Genomic DNA, 20488 nt, shown 5'->3' with positions numbered 1-20488 from the left:
TTAAAGGGATTGACTTCCCTAAAGTCACCAACTTTATAGTTTCTGTACTATACTGTACTCATTTGAATAATTTACTGGGTAGAATCCCTAATTGCATTACTGGACCAGATAGTTAAAGCTGTACCATGTTCTTGAATATTTGTAAGGTATCTTCTGTTCCCATTGAAAACGGTAAATAGAACACACTTTTTTCTTCCGTAGGCAGAGGTGGATGGATGTATATGGGAGAGATTGATAGACTTGAGACTGACTCAAGTAAAGTACCCTATCCCCAGAAATCCTCTTAATTTTCATAGTTATAGGAGTTCTATATAAGACTGCAGCTAGTCAGTCCTATTCAGACTAGAAGTCTGCTGGGTCAGCATGCTTACACAAATATAAAGGATACTCAATTTAATTCTTTGCTCATAAATATGAATAGTCAGTGAAGAAGCAATCTAACAGCATGAAAATCAAAGATGAGCAAACAGAAGGAACAAACATCTGAAAAACACAGATGGACAGAACAACAAAAATTTGGCTCACTTAGTATTCTAAGAGAGATTTCAGAGGATATTGCACCCATAAACCAAAAAGTTGGGGGTTTTTGGTTTTTTTGTTTTTGTTTTTTTGGCTGTGTTGGGTCTTCGTTGCTGTGCGCGGGCTTTCTCTAGTTGCAGCGAGCAGCAGCTACTCTTCGCTGTGGTGCGCGGGCTTCCCATTGCGGTGGCTTCTCTTGTTGCGGAGCACAGGCTCTAGGCAGGTGGGCTTCAGTAGATGTGGCTTGTGGGCTCAGTAGTTGTGGCTCTTGGGCTCTAGAGCGCAGGCTTGGTAGTTGTGGCGCACGGGCTTAGTTGCTCCACGGCGTGTGGGATCCTCCTGGGCCAGAGCTTGAACCTGTGTCCCCTGCATTGACAGGCAGATTCTAACCACTGCGCCACCAGGGAAGCCCAACCAAAAAGTTTTAATGTTAAAACTGATTTTATACTCTAGAGTACCAAGGTAGCGATATTGAGATAAACTAGAAGAAATTACCTAGGAAATAGAGCTGAAAGAGAAGGGAAAAGGAAAGAAAAGTTTTTAAGTATAATAGTCCTAGGTTTCCTAAATAGGAATTCCTGGTAGAAAGAGAAAGAGGTGAAGAGGGAATTAAAAAACAGAAGAAAAATTCTTTGAGCTAAAGAAAGTCCTGAGGCTTTAGATCAAAATGACTTGTTAAATACACAACAGAATGAATGAAAACACACATTTAGATATAGTCTCATAAAATTTCAGAGCTCAGGATAAAGGAAAATCTCATAGTTTTTTTTGTGGCGGGGGGAGAGATGGGAATTGCTTTAAAAAACAAAAATCAGATTGGTATTAGGAATCAACATTGGATTCTAGAAGATGTGGGCCAATGATTTAAACTGGGGTGGAAATTTCTTTAAAAACTTGTAATTCTAAAGCATGCCTAGTTTGCCATTTGTGAAATCTAAGTAAGAACTTTGTTTTTAAATAAATATTTTTGGCTGCGTTGGGTCTTGGTTGCTGCGCGCGGGCTTTCTCTAGCTGAGGCGAGCGGGGGCTACTCTTTGTGGAGGTGCGCAGGCTTCTCATTGCAGTGGCTTCTCTCGTTGCGGAACATGGGCTCTAGGTGCACGGGCCTCAGTAGTTGTGTCTCACGGGCTCCAGAGCATAGGCTCAGTAGTTGTGCTGAGGCATGTGGGATCTTAACCACTGCGCCACTAGGGAAGTCCCAAAGTAGGAACTTTTTTAAATGGTACATTAAAATGTGCTTTATTTCCCCCAGGCCCTTGTGAGAGAGGGAGGGCAAATGCTTGGAGATGTATTCTAGCAAAACCAAACAAAAAATAATCCCACAGAAGAATTAAAACATGAGATTATGAAACAACAGAAGGATGATGAAAAGAAATCCTAGCTAGAGAGACCCCTGGGCTGTGAACTGTCCCAGAACTTAATTGTTTCAGTTTAAAACAACTCACTGGGGACTAAGAACATCTTCAGAAACAACACAGATTCTGTTGCACAAATTCGAAGATTAAGAAGTTGGGATATGTTAAATGTGATAAAAGCTTATGAACTTTCTGAAAATTAAAAAAAGGCAGCAGCTCTAGGAAAACTAAAGGCTCTTCAGAAAGTCCAAATATGAAACAAACTGAAATGTGCCTTAATTTTGAGCAGTTATCAGAGTTATAAACACCTTCACACTTGGAATTTAGTGGCATAAAATATCCCACTACTTGGATGGCAGTGGATAACATTGTAAATACTTCTTATTGTTACCCAATTTTAAGAAATCAACCTATAGATAAAACAGAAAATTTTTATAATTATAAAACAAACTGCAAATGATATAAAACTTAATGTGAAGGTAATTGTATAGCCAATTATAATGGTATTTGATTACATAGGAAGCCAGTGGAAACTTCCTGAAGTTGATGGAACAAGAAATGGAGATTCAAGTATAATGTTGAAAGTTATAAAAATAACCTATAAAAACTTTAAAATAACATCAGAATGAGCAAAGAAGGGAAAAAGGGTAAATGCTCTAATCTTTCATAATAATGAAACATTATGATAGTGGAGGATAAATACATGAGTGTGGTATTAAACATCAGATCTAAAAGCAAATGACCCAACGTCATAATTTCTGGGATTGAACCTGGTTTGGTTTGAGTTTGGGGTGGGATTAGGGAAGAGACTTTTGTTTTAAATCTTTATTTTTATTAAATTCATACAAGCATATGGTTAAGGAGCCAAATGATTCTACAAAGTTTGTTGTGAAAATTAGCAAGCCAGGGCCCTGTCTGTCTCCTTGATATATCCTTTCCCAGGGAGTATTAACTTTCTTTTGAAGGATTCTTTTTATATTTACCTCCATATCTCTAGATAACAGTATTTTTTATACATCTTTATTGGAGTATAATTGCTTCCCAATGTTGTGTTAGTTTCTGCTGTACAACAGAGTTAATCAGCTATATGCACACACATATCCCCATATCTCCTCCCTCTTGCGTCTCCCTCCCACACTCCCTATCCCACCCCTCTAGGTGGTCACAGAGCACCAAGCTGATCTCCCGTGCTATGCAGCAGCTTCCCACCAGCCATCCATTTTACATTTGGTAGTGTATGTATATCAGTGCTACTCTCTCACTAGTCCTAGCCTCCCCTTCCCCACTGTGTCCTCAAGTCCATTCTCAACGTCTGCTAGATAACAGTATTATATTGCTACTTCTTACGTGTTGACATCCCACTTACAGAAGGCCCCCTAGTGTAACACACATCCTTCTTATTCCCACAACTTCCCCATGTAACCTCTGCCATATAAGTATCGTTCGATCTTTCTTTCACATTAGTCTGATTCCTCAGAGAAGATTCCTCCGATGTAAACCTCTGGTCTTCTGAGTTGGGAACAGTATCTAGGGAACTGAATTCTTAAATTGACTTTTAACCAGTACTTATTTTAGCCTGGCAGGAAGACTTACTTTTTATTTTTTAACCTCTTGTGTTTTGACTTTTTTAAAACCATGTCTTGTAATACTTTTATAATTACAATGTTACTTTTTAGTATTTTAGTAATTTTAATTATGCAGCCTGTTTAATAATTATTTGAATATAGTAGTAGTGTTATCACCATTTACATTTCTGTCTTTTGACTCTGGGTCCAGGATATTTTACAGCAATTCAATTGCCTGAGAACAGAAACTTTGCCGTTGCTAAGTAGTTTCTTGCTTTATTGGAACAGCTTATTTTATTTACTACTTGGTAAGGAATGGCTGATTGGGTACTTGTTCATTGTTGATGGTAAATGGTTTTATAATCTCTTTTATAACTCTTAGGAATTCGAATTGGGATACCAGTAATATAAACCCTCTTTTTAAAGAAGATTGTGTTCATAATTTATAATCATCAATAGTCCTTAAATTTTCTATAACTTATGACTACTTTAATTATATTGTGTTATAGATGGGTATTTTAAGGTGTGTAGTGTGTTTTCACCTGGAAAGTGTCCCAGAAACAGATTTTACTTATTATAAATGTGGAGAAAATAATGTATATTTGTGGAATATCTTCACCAACGTACGTTGACAGCTTTTCTGTGAACTTTGACGATAAGCATGTTTTGGAAAGTTTTTCAATAGAAGTGCCCAAAACTGATGATTATGGGTAGGGAAATGTGTGCCTGTTTTAGCTTATGCTTAGCAATGTGTATAGATGTGACTTTGAAATTGCACTGTCCAGTCACCAAGAGTTTTATGGGAATCTGTGACATTAGCATATGCAAAAGTCGACAACCTGTCCTACTTAATCAGGAAAACTTGATTCACTTTGTTCAGGCATTGCTTAAGTAGATCATCAGGATTTTAAGTGTTTAGAATACTGTATGGGCTGTGTTCAGAAATTAGTTAACTAATAATCACATACGTTCTTATATTTTCTTACGGTTTACTTGCAACTCCAGCATACAAGGAACCTTTCAAGAATATTGAATTCCTTTGACACCTTAAAACCATGCATTAAAATGTATGGATAGGGCTTCCCTGGTGCTGCAGTGGTTGTGAGTCCGCCTGTCGATGCAGGGGACACGGGTTCGTGCCCCGGTCCGGGAAGATCCCACAAGCTGCGGAGCGGCTGGGCCCGTGAGCCATGGCCGCTGAGCCTGCGCGTCCGGAGCCTGTGCTCCGCAACGGGAGAGGCCACAACAGTGAGAGGCCCGCGCACCACAAAAAAAAAAAAAAAAAAAATTTAAGCAGTTTATCATCTACTGACTACACTCTAAATTGGGTAAGACTTTAAATCAGCTCAGATGCTGTTTAGAGTGAAATTGTCAAAATACCACACAAAATGAAGAAAAGTTATAAGTATTGATACTTTTAAAATGTTTTCTCTAAAACCTGTTTTAAAAGACTATTGAGTACTAGTACTGTTCATTATGACAAAATCTTGAACCCTAAAAGAGTCAGTTGTCCTTTGTAGATGGTAGTAATATGAGTCAATCTGCATTACCAAGAAACTATTACAAAAGAGATGAAAGGGAGTTTTTTTTCAGTAAATGTTATTACATCAGGAATTGACAGAAGTCGTTTCAGTAATTTCTTCTGTCAGAAGAGAGGAAGGAGGGGCTTCCCTGGTGGTGCAGTGGTTGAGAATCCACCTGCCAATACAGGGGACGCAGGTACGATCCCTGGTCCGGGCAGATCCCGCATGCTGCAGAGCAACTAAACCCGTGTGCCACAACTACTGAGCCTGCACTCTAGAGCCCGTGAGCCACAGCTACTGAGCCTGCGTGCCGCAACTACTGAAGCCCATGCGCCTAGGGCCTGTGCTCCGCAACAAGAGAAGCCATTGCAATGAGAAGCCTGTGCACCGCAACAAAGAGTAGCCCCCCGCTCACCTCAACTAGAGAAAGCCCACGCGCAGCAACGAAGACCGAACTCAGCCAAAAATAAATTTATTTTTTTTAAAAAAAGAGAGGAAGGAGATTATAGTGTGTCATTTTATTTAAGGACATTCTTTAACAGTAGTCTTCCTGTTTTGCTGAGAAAGGACTCAGGTGTTCATCTTTTTTCCTTTGTCATTGAGCAGGAAAAAGTTACCAGGAGAAGCAAGTTCTTAAATTATTATTTCATGCAATTTTAGGAACTTCCTCCTGCTATATAAGTGAAGTAACTCTGAGTCCCCTGCCAAAAGGAAAACCTTAATTTTCACAATGGGCCATCTGTTTAACATTGAGCTGACCTTTAATTTTGTGAATTGATTTTCAAAGGGGCAAGATTTCCTTCTCCCTGGAAGACTGTTCTGTTCTGTGCTTTATAACACACTGAATGATTTCAGTAACTAGCAATGCTTTTCCTGCCTGAACCCTCCTTCATTCAGGTTCATACATTTTTATTTGATTGCTTCTACTCTGCCCCCATACAAGAAACCTAAGTGTCACAAAATATGTTGGATTTCTTTCTTAACATGTGATTTGTAAACTTTTTTCCTTCTTTTGTGGGGGCTTCTGAGGTGCAGAGGGTTGAGTTAATCTTAATAATTTACTAACTCATTCATCTAAAAAATAATTAGAAACCTCATTATGTGTCAAATACTCTGCATGGCACTAGAGGTCCAGAATGACCTCTTTTTCTGTTGCATTTTGTTCTCTATTTTGTTGATATCTACCATTAATTTCTTATTTCTTTGTGTTTACACTCCTTGAATTTTAACATCTTGATAAATACTCAAGGCTAGACATTTGTAATGAAAACTATAACTACTCTTCAGGTGTATCAAAGTATCATTTTTATGGTGGTTATGTCTGACTTATTAAGAGTCATAATGGAAATTCCCTGGCGAACCAGTGATTAGGACTCCATGCTTCCACTGCAGGGGGCATGGGTGCATTCCCTGGTCAGGGAACTAAGATCTCCTGTGCCGCTTGGTGCAGCCAAAATAAATAAGAGTCATATTCATGCTTTTCTTCTGTGTCTTAAGCTTATCAGTATTAATATTCCGAACAATTCAAGTGACCAGTGCCCCGGCACATTTTTACTTCTTAAATACTCCCTAACTCTTATTCCAATCCCCTCCACATTGGTATTCTCCAAAGGTTTGATTCTGGGTTATTAGGGATATACTTGGCTGCTTTTTTTTTTCCTCCATTGCTTACTTACCATAAAAGACATTATATTAACTATTCTTTATTTGTCATATCTCAGATATCTCAGACTTCTCTTGCATTTCTTTTCCTCCTTGCTGGAGTTTTTCATAGAGGGTCTTGACTTAGAACCTTCTGAGTTTTTGTGTGCCTGCAGATATCCTTATTTTATCGTCATATTAAATTGGTATTTTATCTGTGTGAAATTCTAGCTTCAAAGCTTTTTCCTTACTTTAAACTTATCCCTTCAGTGTCTTCTGGTTTCTAGTGTTGCTATTCAAAAGTTAGATGTTCATCTGATTCTTGTTCCTTTGTAAGTAATCTGTTCTTCCCTTTTGGAAACGTTAAGATTTTTGTTTCTGGCAGTTTTAATATTTACTGTAATTTGTCTAGCTGTGAAAGTTTTCTTAAATACCTATTTGGCATACTGAGCTATTTCAATCTGAATTTTCTCTCTTTAATTCTGAAAAATTATTAGATTGTCTTTATTTTCTCCTCTCTTTCTTTGGAGGGGACTCTTACAGTATTGATATTGGTATTTCTACTGAAATCCTCCTTAAATTTTCTTTTATATTTTCCATCTCTTCATCCCCCTGAAAAATTCCATACCTGGGAATTCTTCAACCTGATTTTCCAGCTCACTAATGTGTTCTTCAACGGTTATCAATATTTGTACCCAACCCATCAGTTCAATTCTTTATTTCAGATACTGATTTTTTATACCAGGGATTCCAGTTGAATTTTTCTTTCTGACACTATTTTCTGCTTCATCTTTAAGTTTTCTTTCTCTCTCACTTCCTCCTCTCTCTCTCTCTCTCTCTCTAAATAGGTTTATTATAACTTATTTTAAATCCTTGTTTTGTCTGGTCCAAAAATTCAGCTACAAATTATTCAATTTGTTGTATGACTTTTGTGTACTCTCATAACTCTGTTCTTTTCCATCTGTGATTACTCACTGCCTTGTCGCCTCAAGATTTTGTTGTCAAGAAATAACTAGTAGGGCTTCCCTGGTGGCGCAGTGGTTGAGAGTCCGCCCTCTGATGCAGGAGACACGGGTCGTGCCCCGGTCCGGGAGGATCCCACATGCCGCAGAGCGGCTGGGCCCGTGAGCCATGGCCGCTGAGCCTGCGCGTCCGGAGCCTGTGCTCTGCAACAGGAGAGGCCACAACAGTGAGAGGCCCGCGTAACGCAAAAAAAAAAAACAAAAAAGAAATAGCTAATAAATAATATGTTTATATTCAGATGAATATATGAAACAAATTGGATTTATATATAAAACAAATATATATGAAACAAATTGGATTTAAATTATCTAAATTTAATAAGATATTTCAATGATTTATCAAGAATAAGATATTCTCCCTCAGTAATTTGCCCAGCTCTGCTCTGATCATACTAAAACTTAGGTTTATTTGTTTTATTTATATTTTCTATTGTGAAAAATTTCACATTTATAGAAAGGGAGAGAATAACTTTTTTAAGCAAGTCTATGTTGCTGCCCTATATCAGACCTATCATTAGGAAAGCGATCATTTCCACGTTTATGTTATTAAGTGGATACCAGTTGTCTGGTTTGAGGCAGTGGAGGTGGGAATAATTTCTTCTGCCACCATTAAGAAGGTCAGATTGTCTTTCATTTGACTTGACCCTGGCATTGCAGCTTTTTCTCGTCTAATTTTTTCCTTTGGTGTTCATCTTCAGAATCGTCTCTGCAGCATTATATATGTTCGGTCAGCCAGTTTATTTCAAAATTACTTTATTATAGTACATAAAAGTCTTCACGTTCAAGTGGTAAATTACAGGAACATAGTATAGCTATATACAGTTTACTTAATCAAGCTTTTAATATGCTCTTGAGGGTCAGCAGTTGATGGCGTGTAAGGTAATTGGGGGTAAGAAATGACCATAGGCAGATTATTAAACGGATAGCACTGATATATTGTACCTTCTACCTCATCTTCTTTTTCCAGGTTATCTCCTTCTTTGTTTTTAGGGTTTTTTGTTTGTTTGTTTTTGTTTTGGGGATCATCTCCTTCTTTGGAACTGACCCTTTGAACTCCCTTCTCCGCCATCTTCACCAGATCCTTTATCCTCCTGACCAGGATAATAGATTTGTAGCCAAATTCTGTAGTAGACTTTGCTAATTTATCACACATTCTTTGCCTGCTAAGCCCTGGGCATGCTCTCAGAATCCTCCTCAGTACAATATGTCATGGAGCCAATTAGAGTTAGCATAAGGATGACACCTAGTTGTCATTTTTGTTCTATCTGACTCTTGTTTCAACCAGAGTAAGACATTAACTTATTCAGGCTATATTCATTTTGAAGGCTGAAAGGGAATAAAAATAGAATAACAAGTAAAGGTGCTTCCCATTAGCCAAGAGACATTTTTCTGCCCTTCCCTTACTCATCTTTTAAAGCCTTTCATGTCACTCCTACTCTTCTTCTCTCTCTGTGCTGTTTCTGCTTCTTCTTTCTCCTAATTAGTTTACACTGGGAAATTAACATGTTTGTATTAAGCAATATAAACTAGATTTTGAATCAGTAATTAATGAAAAAGGCATTCATTTCTTTCCATATGTGCTCAACACTTTAGTCACTCTTCTGAGGTGATAGTTTCTCATTTTTTGGTATGATGAAGTACTTTTTTTCCCCTATCCTTTTATTTAGATTTTTTGGGGAGAAAATTAGGTGCTACCAAACCTCTGGAAGGTGTTTGTTTTGAATGCCTTCTTCCTGGAACTAAGCAATGGTCTACTGCTAAAAAGAGATAGGAATTTGAGAAAGGATAATTAGAAGGAAATGCTGGTAGGGCAAACAAGTAGTACTTTATTTGGTTTCTGAGTTAATATGAGCTGTGGATTCTTTTAAAATACTGATGAAAAAGGCATAGGAGAAAGTGGACCATTTCTGAATGTGTCAGCTCTACAGCCATTACTATGTTAAATGCCTTAACGATATCATTATATTTGTTCTTCACAACCACTCTGTTCATTGTAGGCATTGGCCTCATTTACTTATGAAGACAGTGAGGGTCAAAAAAGTAAATAATTTGCCCAAGGGTACACGGCTAGTAAGTGCGACCACAACTCTCTCTGACTTCAAACCTTATGCTCATTTCCATCTGACCATTTAGGAAATTTTCTTTGAGCAGATCTTTTTTCCATAATAATGCCTTCTTAATTTGGGCAATAATTTCATACATACATATATTCATATATACACTTTAATGTTTTACAGGTTATTTAGGCCATTGGCACTATGGCTAACATAATAGGCTTCTGAGACAAATATGGCTAAAATAATAAGCTTCTGAGACAAATAGTGTTTTGAGCCCTTGAAGCAGTGTAGCGCAGTGATGTGGGACAATGACTGAGCCTGGTGTCAATTCCTGGCTCCCTCACTTCCTCACCTTGTACAAGTTTCTTTTCTCAGACTACCATACAGGGGTTGCTTAGAGGATTAAACATGCTAATACGCATAGAACCCTTAGCACAATGCCTGACAAATAGTAAGTGCTATTATTATATATTTACTATATTATGTTAAATCCCTAGCTTCTCACGAGATTCTGAGAATTTTCACTGAGTTACACAGAAATTACAAGCTAACTAAAGATATTTCATACCTACTATGTTGTTATTTGTGGAGAAATAACAAATTTATACCTCTACTCTCTGGTAAGAGTATCATTTTTCATATTTTGGTTAAGTATTATAAAATATCAACTACTATTTGCAACATGTCACATAGTATTTGAGTCTGTTTCCTGGTCAGGAATATTTGCCTCACCTCATGATTTAAAGTGTTTCTAGAAAGATGCCAAAAATCTATTTGGGAAAGCATACTTCATATAATAGTAGTAGACACTGTCCAGTAGTAGAATTTACTGGTGTCTTTGTTTTAACTTTTGTTGTATGCAAATACCGAATGGACATTCAGTGATTAAAACATTGACTATTCTTTTCTTTTTCAGAAGATGAATAATCTTTCATTTAGTGAGCTATGTTGCCTCTTCTGCTGTCCACCTTGTCCAGGGAAAATTGCTTCAAAATTAGCATTTTTGCCACCTGATCCAACTTACACGCTGATGTGTGATGAAAGTGGAAGCCGCTGGACATTACACCTATCAGAACGAGCAGACTGGCAATATTCTTCTAGAGAAAAAGATGCTATTGAGTGTTTCATGACTAGAACCAGTAAAGGCAACAGAATTGCCTGCATGTTTGTGCGTTGCTCACCCAATGCCAAATACACTTTACTCTTTTCACACGGAAATGCTGTTGATCTTGGTCAGATGAGCAGTTTTTACATAGGACTGGGATCACGGATTAATTGTAATATATTCTCATATGATTATTCTGGATATGGTGCAAGTTCTGGGAAACCAACAGAGAAGAACCTCTATGCAGACATAGAAGCTGCTTGGCTTGCTCTTAGGACAAGGTAAATGGTGATTGGGAATTGTTTTCCACATTTGTGATGGCTGATAAAATTGTCTTGTATAAGGATAGAATAAAATCTGTTTTTGTAACACATCTTGAAGTACTAAATAAAGATTATATTTACCAGTATAAACCTATGCAGAGTTACACTTTTAGACTGTAATTTTAAATTTTGTATAATAGCATAAAAGAGTTTGACAGCTTGTGTGTGTGTGTGATTTCCCTAAAAATTTAAGCCAGTGAAAAATGTTTCATTTTAGAAACTTATTGGATTGTGGTATAAAAATGTTTATTCAAAGTTGCAACATTTCAAGGGAATGAGAGAAAACAGTGATTTAGCTAATCATTCACTTGATCTGTCATTAACAGAGTAAGAGGCTAGATTGTTAAAATCCTAAGGCAGGGTTTGCATCATTTTATATAATTAATAATTAAAAATTAATAAATAGAAATAACATTAATCTTTTCTAATCATGAAGATACTTATAAATTTTTCTTGAAAAAGATTGCAGTTTTGTATACTTCAGTGTATTTTCTCATCAGACAGTTAATGTACACTAAACAGAAAGATACCTTAGTACAAATTATTCTTCATTGTACATTAATAAGCTGCCTGACTTCCAGAGGTGTTTGTTTTTTGGTTTTTTTTTGGCTGCGTTGGGTCTTCGTTGCAGTGCGCGGGCTTCTCACTGCGGTGGCTTCTCTTGTTGTGGAGCATGGGCTCTAGGCACGCGGGCTTCAGTAGTTGTGGCACGTGGGCTCAGCAGTTGTGGCTCTCCGGCTCAGCAATTGTGGCTCTCCGGCTCTAGAGAGCAGGCTCGGTAGTTGTGGCGCATGGGCTTAGTTGCTCCGCAGCATGTGGGATCTTCCTGGACCAGGGCCCCAACCCGTGTCCCCTGCCTTGGCAGGCGGATTCTTAACCACTGCACCACCAGGGAAATCCCTCCAGAGTATTTTAGACTGAAGGTAGAGTACATAAAGAAAATTTACCATTCCTAATTTAATGTTTAAATATTAATGGTTTCAGTTAGTTGGGAAGAACTTTCTCAATTTCATTAGTAGATATAACCTTTTTTAGAACATATCTTTAGAAACATTTACCCCTCCAAGATGTATAGTAAAACTATGGTCTCATAGCAGCATTCTGTATAAAAGGGATTCTTAAGTCAATTGATATGAAAACATATTTCTGACAAGTAAGAAAAAAATAGATGGTAAGTAGTAATGATGGAGTTTAGGGGTGGGAGGGAGGCAGGCACAGAGTGGTAAAAATTTATAAACTTAAAAACTACCTTAAATGACCACAGTCAAAATATGCTTCGGTTATACTCATGTCAATCCCCTCAGGCCCGCAAACAAAACTGAGTTCTGCCCTTCAGATTCAGCCAGTTGAATATAGTATATATAATACCTGTCAGGAAAATATGATAATTTTTTAATAACAGATTTATTGCAATGTAATTCACATACATATAATTCAACTTCAGTGAATTAGTATAGCTTTTAAAGGTGCTAAAAGCAGATAGCCTTCATTATTAGTGCTTCCAAGTAACACAAAAGTATAAATTTATTCAAGGAAAACATGTTAGTATCCAGCTAAGTGTTCTTTCTATGTTTATGTAAAAGAATCCCCTCTTGTAAGTGGTCAGCTTTATTATTTTTTTTTTTAATCTTATCAGATATCAATTTACAGGAAACTTTCTAAAGTGATTTCTAGTCTGGGTTAATTAATCTTTTTATACACTTGACCAGTATGATTAAAGAATAGGAGTAGAACAGATAGATTGCTACCTAGTCCCACATACTAGTTTAGCATAGAATTTCAGACTTAAAATTTCTCTTATGTTGAACTCTAAATATTGTTGGAAGAGTTAGTAAAGTTAGGAAGTCTTGGGAAATTTATTTAATTTTTCTGAGCCTCTGTTTCTTAGTCTGCTTAATGAAGAGGTTGAGTTAAATGGTCTCCAAGATTCTTTCCAGTTCTTGAATTCTATCATCTAATAAAATGTGTGTAATTAGAATTCATGCCTTTCATTTCCTTTACTTGATTAAAGTAAAAAAGGGCTTAAGTAACCAGGAAGGGAAAAAATAATTAACTTAAATAATTATTATTTGAATAACCTCCCTTTAAGGATAATTGAATATTTATAGTAACCATGTTTCTGAACTTCTGATGGATCAACAGAAAATAAAGTATGAATATTCACTATGCAGCCTTTCCCCCACAGTATTTGAGCCTCATTATCTGTGTGCTGTAATAGAAAAGGCACTGGATCTGGAGTCAGGATGCCTGGGTTCTAATTACAGGTCTGTCATTAACTTACTCTGACTTTGAACATCTGCTCAGTAAGCAGCCAACCTAGATTAGATGGTCTCTGAAGTCCTTTCTAACGTGTACTATTCTGAAATTCTGTTACTGCTTTGAGTCCTCTGATAGTAAATTGGCAGCTGCTTCAGCTACTCTGGAGCCTTGCCATTGCTAGCTTTAGCCTAAAACCCATCGTTGCCACCAACAGTTCTGCTGTTCAGCTAAACAGCATCCATGCAGCCCCAAGCGTTATGCTGATGGATGCTGCAAATGTTCATTTTCCTAATTTCTTCATTCCTATGAAGCTAGGTCTGTTGCAAAGAAAAAAGCTTTTCTTTAAAAAGAATTTTTTTTTTTAAGATTCTGTGTAGGGTATTTATTTATTTATTTATTTATTTATTTAGGCTGTGTTGGGTCTTCATTGCTGCGCACGGGCCTTCTCTAGTTGTGGCGAGCGAGGGCTACTCTTAGTTGTGGTGCGTGGGCTTCTCATTGTGGTGGCTTCTCATTGCAGAGTGTGGGTTCTAGGCGCACGGGCTTCAGTAGTTGTGGCTCACAGGCTCTAGAGTGCAGGCTCAGTAGTTGTGGCACATGGGCCTAGTTGCTCCGTGGAATGTGGGATCTTCCCAGACCAAGGATCAAACCTGTGTCCCCTGTGTTGGCAGGCATATTCTTAAACAGTGCATCACCAGGGAAGTGCAAAAAAAGCTTTTCTGAGTTTAGTTACATTTAGAGTCAGTCTGTAGTAGATGGAACCCAATCTTTGGGACATGGTCCAAATTCTTCTGTAGGACTGATTTGAAGAAACTATGGAGAGGTATGTCACCACCTGGATAGTCCAAATACTCCTGTGCCCCTGGGAAGAGCCGTAGGGAGCACGTAGAGTTTGTCTTGCTCTTTCCTGGTGAATGTTCAGATACTTGGAAAGCTTTATTACATTTTCAGAAGACTAAAAGCTGTTGTGCAAATGGCCCTTAGCATCCAGAAATGACTGCTGTCAGACTGCTGAAGTGGAAAGGCATATTTGATGTCACTCTAGCCCTTAATCCCACATTCATTAGCTCCTATAGCACCTCACTTACACTTGCAGTAGTTTATAGTTAGGACAGTTATACTGTAGACAAGTAACAATGCCTGGAACATAGTATATACCCAATATAACTGAGTTAGTGAGTTCATATATTTAAATCTGAATCATTTTTAAAGGAAGTATTCATAAATCACTGACCCATGTGGCTTTTGGAATTCTCATTCATCTATTGAACTTTCCAATCATTAGTCCATTTCTATGGGTAAATAAATGTAAATCTCAAGAAAAATAAGTAATTTGCTCTTGGCTAAAGCAATACATATATTTTATTCATCATTCCATACTGTAACTATATGTTGCATTTTCATCACTATGACCAACTTCAGAAAATAAAATGAACCACTTTTAATGCCTAGAGAAATAAAGAACCTTTGTTACATTGAATGGAAAATAAACACTAAATCTCCATTAAACATCAATACATTAAAATATTAGTGACATAGTATGTTCCAAATATAGTCAATAATATGCTACATTGAATTGCATAAATGATTTAATAAATTCATTCCTTAAGATTAAAATTTTAAGAGACCTCAGCCATTATTTTTCCAAAACATAGACTTGAAACATGAAATAATATAGATTTTATTGTGACATTAAATATGTTAGTGACGACTAAGAAACTTAAATTTTAAATATAAATTTATTGACATTGTCTCATTCTGTCATTCTTTTTTATGATTAAGTCCTTCGTAGTGATTGAACACTTCATACCAGTCTGATTCTCCAACTCTTTTTTTTTTTTTAACTTCTGAACTTTGTAGATATGGCATTCGCCCTGAAAATGTGATTATATATGGCCAAAGTATAGGGACAGTACCATCTGTGGACCTTGCTGCTCGGTATGAGAGTGCTGCTGTTATTCTTCATTCTCCTTTGACCTCAGGAATGCGAGTCGCTTTTCCTGATACCAAGAAGACCTACTGTTTTGATGCATTCCCAAAGTAAGTATTAATATTCAAATAGTTTAATTCGAAGAAACTTTTTTTTTTTTTTTTTTTTTTGCGGTACATGGGCCTCTCACTTTTGTGGCCTCTCCCGTTGTGGAGCACAGGCTCCGGATGCGCAGGCTCAGCAGCCATGGCTCACGGGCTCAGCCGCTCTGCGGCATGTGGGATCCTCCCGGACAGGGGCACGAACCCACGTCCTTTGCATCGGCAGGCAAACTCTCAACCACTGCGCCACCAGGGAAGCCCTCGAAGAAACTTTTGAGGGAATTTTTTTCCATCACTTAAGGTATTTATGATACAGGTCACTCAGCCATGAGCTCCTATTTTACATATATTATAGAAATTGTGGGAAAATTAATTTGTGAAGGAGGTGGTGGCAGGACATCTGTCAGAAGGCTGAAGTGTTTGAGCAATAGTAACCCAAGTGAAAAGTGCTGAGAGCCTTATACCCCAGATGGTGGCACTAGTATTGGAGATAAGAGAGTGAATTTGAGAAAAAATTGATAGAACTAAATGTCAGACTGTATATAGGATGCTAAACAAAAGAATTTGAATATAATTCCCAGGTTTCTGACTTGAGCTGCTAATGGACGATAGTACCATCCAGTGAGGTGCATAATACTGGAGGAGAGGAACAAGTAGAGGGAAAATGAGATACATGTGCATAAAATATGAATGAACGGGGCTTCCCTGGTGGCGCAGTGGTTACGAATCCACCTGCCAATGCAGGGGACATGGGTTCGAGCCCTGGTCTGGGAAGATCCCACATGCCGTGCAGCAACTAAGCCTGTGTGCCACAACTACTGACCCTGTGCTCTAGAGCCTGCGAGCCACAACTGCTGAGCCCACGTGCCACAGCTACTGAAGCCCGTGTGCCTAGAGACTGTGCTCCACAACAAGAAAAGCCACCGCAGTGAGAAGCCTGCACACCGCAACAGAGAGTAGTCCCCGCTCGTGGCAACCAGAGAAAAGCCCGCGCTCAACAACGAAGACCCAACACAGCCAAAAATAAAATAAATTAAAAAAATTTTTTTAATCTTCTGTAAAAAATGAATGAACGATGTCTACTTAGTGATATCTGATTTACAAAAAAGTGAATTGCGAAAATGTTGAGTCTTAAATGAGCCAGAATAATTATTGCCCCCACAAAGTCTGCAAACATAAGTGTTAGACAAATTTAAAAGAAGGGCTACTTTTCTTCATGCTTCTCAACACAGGATGGTAGTTCCCACTAGCTCTTCTTCATTGTTACAAAAAAATTGACAGCCTATTTTTCTCAAAGAAAGGAAGAAGGCAAGAAGTGACAGGCTGGCAAATTTCAGTCTTATTTCCTTTCCCAAATTGGCAGCAATACAAAGATTCTTTGTGAATGATAGATAGGCCAAAGGCCAAGTCACCACTTGATTCTTTATAAGAACAGCAAGGGTCATTTCAAAAGCAAATTTTTTCTTCATTAGTCAGTAAGGGGTTACTTTGGTAGGGAAGCATATGGGAGCATATGATATTATCACCAGAGCAGGCTGTGGGAGGTTTTTGGTTTTTACATTTATTAGGGGTTTGTTTTTGTTTTAGAAAATGGTAGATTGGAAGGTATGTGCATTATACTTTGTAGCTGAATGGTAGGAATGATAGGGAGACATTTGGGGTAAACTATTGCCAAGTTACATCTCTGTTTAGCTCCCTCTCTCATTTCAGCTGCACCAACAGAGAGTGCAGCACTAACAGTAGACTGTTTGAAAAAGATCATACGTTTCCTTTTTTATTTAATTACTCTACTGTTGAAGAGTTGACAGCAAATAATATACCCAAACATTTTTTCCTTACCAAATGCTGCCTTGAATTACTTCGTTGATGATTTTCTTCTTTTTTAAGATTCTGTCCTCATTTTATAGTTATGCCTTGCGCCTCTTTCTCTCAGAAAAATTTTAAAGAATTGTTCTTTGTAAGGTTTCTTCTTTGTATTGTTTGTCTCTTCCAAATTGCCCTTTTTTACTGTTTATTTTGATCCTTGTCTTATATGTAAAGTGACATCTCCTCTTATGTCCGATAATTCTTACTTGTGTGCTCATATGGAAGAGTAAGGAACTAAAGAGCTGACCTGAAGTATGGGGAATTAAGACTTGTTGACTGTGAGTTTCACTATCCAGTGATCTGGCCAAGCCAATTAGTTGGGGATCCCACCCCGATGTCAGTATTTATCTTTCCTCTTAAGGCAGATATATAGTCTCCAAAGAAGACTCTTACTACAACTACCTCTTAAAAGGTGGAGACTTGGCTGCCAGCATTCTGGGAGCCCAGTAGGGAAAATGGGTTCATAGCAGCCAACATGTATATGTTTACTTGCTATTTGGTACCTCTGCCTTAAACTGTGTCCGGCAACCCCCTAGTCCACAAACCCTCCAGTTTTAGGTAGAGGGCAGTTACCCAGCTGCAAAAGGAAGGGGAAAGAAAAGAACTGGGGTGGCGGGGGGGGCGGGTGCAGGACACTATTTCTTAAACAGACTGAACAAATTCTGTAGATTTGAATCACCCGCCTTTATCTGCATGTCAGTTCCTAGCCTTCTGGGGGTATTCCATGATATAAATTGGATTGGTTCTTCACTTTACCCTTCTGTCCTCTTAAAAATTGTGTTTCTCCTATACTTTTAATCTGTTATCTCACATATTCATCTGCTTTCCAGCTCCAAGATGTTATGTTTTATTATATTCTTCCTATTTTTGTAGTAAATACCCAAAACAAAAAAAGTATTTTGCTATCATTTTAGTAGGATATTGGGAGGGAGAAAAAAACGTGAATGCAGAGAGGTATGAAGTTAGCACATAGCTGAAATGGTCCTTGGTTTCTTCCTCTCCTTGCAACCTAAGTTTCTGTGCTAAAATGTCAACGTTGTAGAAGGACGAAGTAGGATGACTATAATTATTGAGTGATTCCCTCAAAACAGAAGTGCATGAAGTTAACGTCCTCAGATAATCTTAAGATAGGGAGTAATGTAAAGATGACTTTTAAATCTTATTTGAAATCCAAGAGGTATCTATCCCTTCTGAATTGATTCAAAGATGGTTCTGATGTTTAAATTATCTAATATAACACAAGAAAATTTGTTTTGTTTCCTTTTCATACTTAATTTGTTGACTTCTTTCCTCCTTCTCTTTCCCTACAGCATTGACAAAATCTCTAAGATTACCTCTCCAGTATTAATAATTCATGGGACTGAAGATGAAGTCATTGACTTTTCACATGGCCTCGCATTGTTTGAGCGTTGCCAAAGACCTGTGGAGCCTCTGTGGGTTGAAGGGGCAGGTCACAATGATGTGGAACTTTATGGACAGTATCTTGAAAGATTGAAACAGTTTGTGTCACAGGAACTGGTAAATTTGTAAAATATTCTGAAAATTTGCATACTGGGTTTTCTTTCTTGCTGAACTGCACTCTTTGGTAAATAACATAAAACCTGAAGGTTTTGTTTGCAAATCATGTCAGTTGCCTTCATAAATGTACAGGTAATGATTTGTTAACAGACTTAATGAAGGTTTTAATTACCAAACTAGAAACTGGAAATAACAGTACCATGCAGTCAGGCTATGTAATTTATATTTTTTCTGTGAATTTTTTTTTTAAACATCAAGATGAGTACTGTATGAAATTTTAATTCTATAAGATCAAATGCTATGAAAGTATTGCTTTTGCATATCAGAAACAAATTTATAAATATTTTTAAAACATCTCAATGTACTAAATCTTATCCTGGTATACAAATGTAATACTCTTTCAATAAAAAGCTGTATATCTTAAACAATTAAAGTACTCAGAATAAACCGTATGAAAACATGCAACTTCACTAAAAATGACCTAAACCCTGTTGTACAGGGATAGAGATTTAAAGGTTATTTTATTGTAAAATACATTGAATTTTCTGTATTCCCTGGTTATCATACATTTTCTCCTTTAAAAAAAATGATGTAAGTCTTAATTTTTATGCCATTTGTTAATTTACCCACTAGTTACCTTGTAAATGATAAGTCACAATAGCACTGAATTTTAACTAGTTTTGATTTATAAGTTTGGTACTGTGAGGCAACTACTTAAAATTTTCATTTTAGTAATTTAAAAGACATTTAGAGCTTCAAGAATAATTTTGTATGCAATGTTGTTTTAAATTTTGACTAATCTCGTAGAAATGCAATACTGTCACTATTAGAAAACCTGAAAGTCCATTAGATGTTCTTTAAGACCACAAACAGACTGGCTATTTGATCCCTTTTCACTTTGACTATTTTTAAGAATAGGACCTGTTGTTTTGGATTACTATCTGAGAATTTCATGGATTTACTCCTGGATGCAGGAGATAAGAAAACGTCATAACTTTTATATTAACGAATGTAGTGAAAAAAATAAAGCACTCACACAAAAACTAAGTTGCCTTTCCTTGAATGAATCCTGCTTGAATAAAACAATGAAAGAAAAATAAAAATAAAATTAATGGTATGTAGTCTAATTTGTAAATGAATGAATATTGAAATAATACACACTGTGGATATATTTTAAGGCCTTATGTAGTTTTAATTGTTCTGCTTGTTCTGTGGTTATGTCTAAGACTATAGTGTATGACTCTCTTCAAAGTATATCAAGTATTGTGAATGCTTTGGTTCAGATGTGTCAAATTAACAGTAAAACAAAAATATGCCACTCAGCTGTGCTTGTTTTCCTTCTTCCATGCTCCTCACTCCCTACTTACTACAAGGACTAAAAAAAAAATACCATTCATCTTTATAGTACATAGATCTATAGTTTCCTAAATTTTATTATTCCTTCTTTCTTTTAGAGAGGTTTTTCCTTCTCAAGATTGTCTTAAAGCCTATACGTTTCCTTCTTTGTACAACATATACCCCAGAGTTTAACTGTTTTCTTTGATCACCTGGGAAAATCAAAATATTGATCACACTAATTCAGTATTCACCCATTCATTCAACAGATACTTATTGAATGTTTAAATCATTCAAAACCCTATGCCAGATAAAGATAGACATCAACCTTGTCCTCACAGCCTTCACAGTATAACTGAGGAGACAGAC

The 20488-nt window shown here is 37.1% G+C and overlaps 1 protein-coding gene across 1 annotated transcript in view; it reads left to right on the top strand.

Moving 5' to 3' along the window:
- Positions 1-20116, top strand: part of ABHD17B (abhydrolase domain containing 17B, depalmitoylase) — a 37716-nt gene extending 17600 nt beyond the window's left edge. The window contains exons 2-4 of the mRNA XM_082615609.1: positions 10599-11068; positions 15230-15409; positions 18577-20116. Of these exons, the coding sequence (XP_082471735.1) occupies positions 10602-11068; positions 15230-15409; positions 18577-18796 (867 nt within the window). The 5' untranslated portion in view covers positions 10599-10601 and the 3' untranslated portion in view covers positions 18797-20116. The remainder of the gene's footprint in view (positions 1-10598; positions 11069-15229; positions 15410-18576) is intronic.
- Positions 20117-20488: the final 372 nt, after the last annotated feature.

This window comes from Mesoplodon mirus (genome assembly GCF_964341445.2).
Source record: "Mesoplodon mirus genome assembly, chromosome: 1".
In the NCBI taxonomy this organism is placed as follows: domain Eukaryota; kingdom Metazoa; phylum Chordata; class Mammalia; order Artiodactyla; family Ziphiidae; genus Mesoplodon; species Mesoplodon mirus.
The sequence above is the reverse complement of the archived record's forward strand: the minus strand, read 5'-3'. Positions and strand labels throughout refer to the sequence as shown.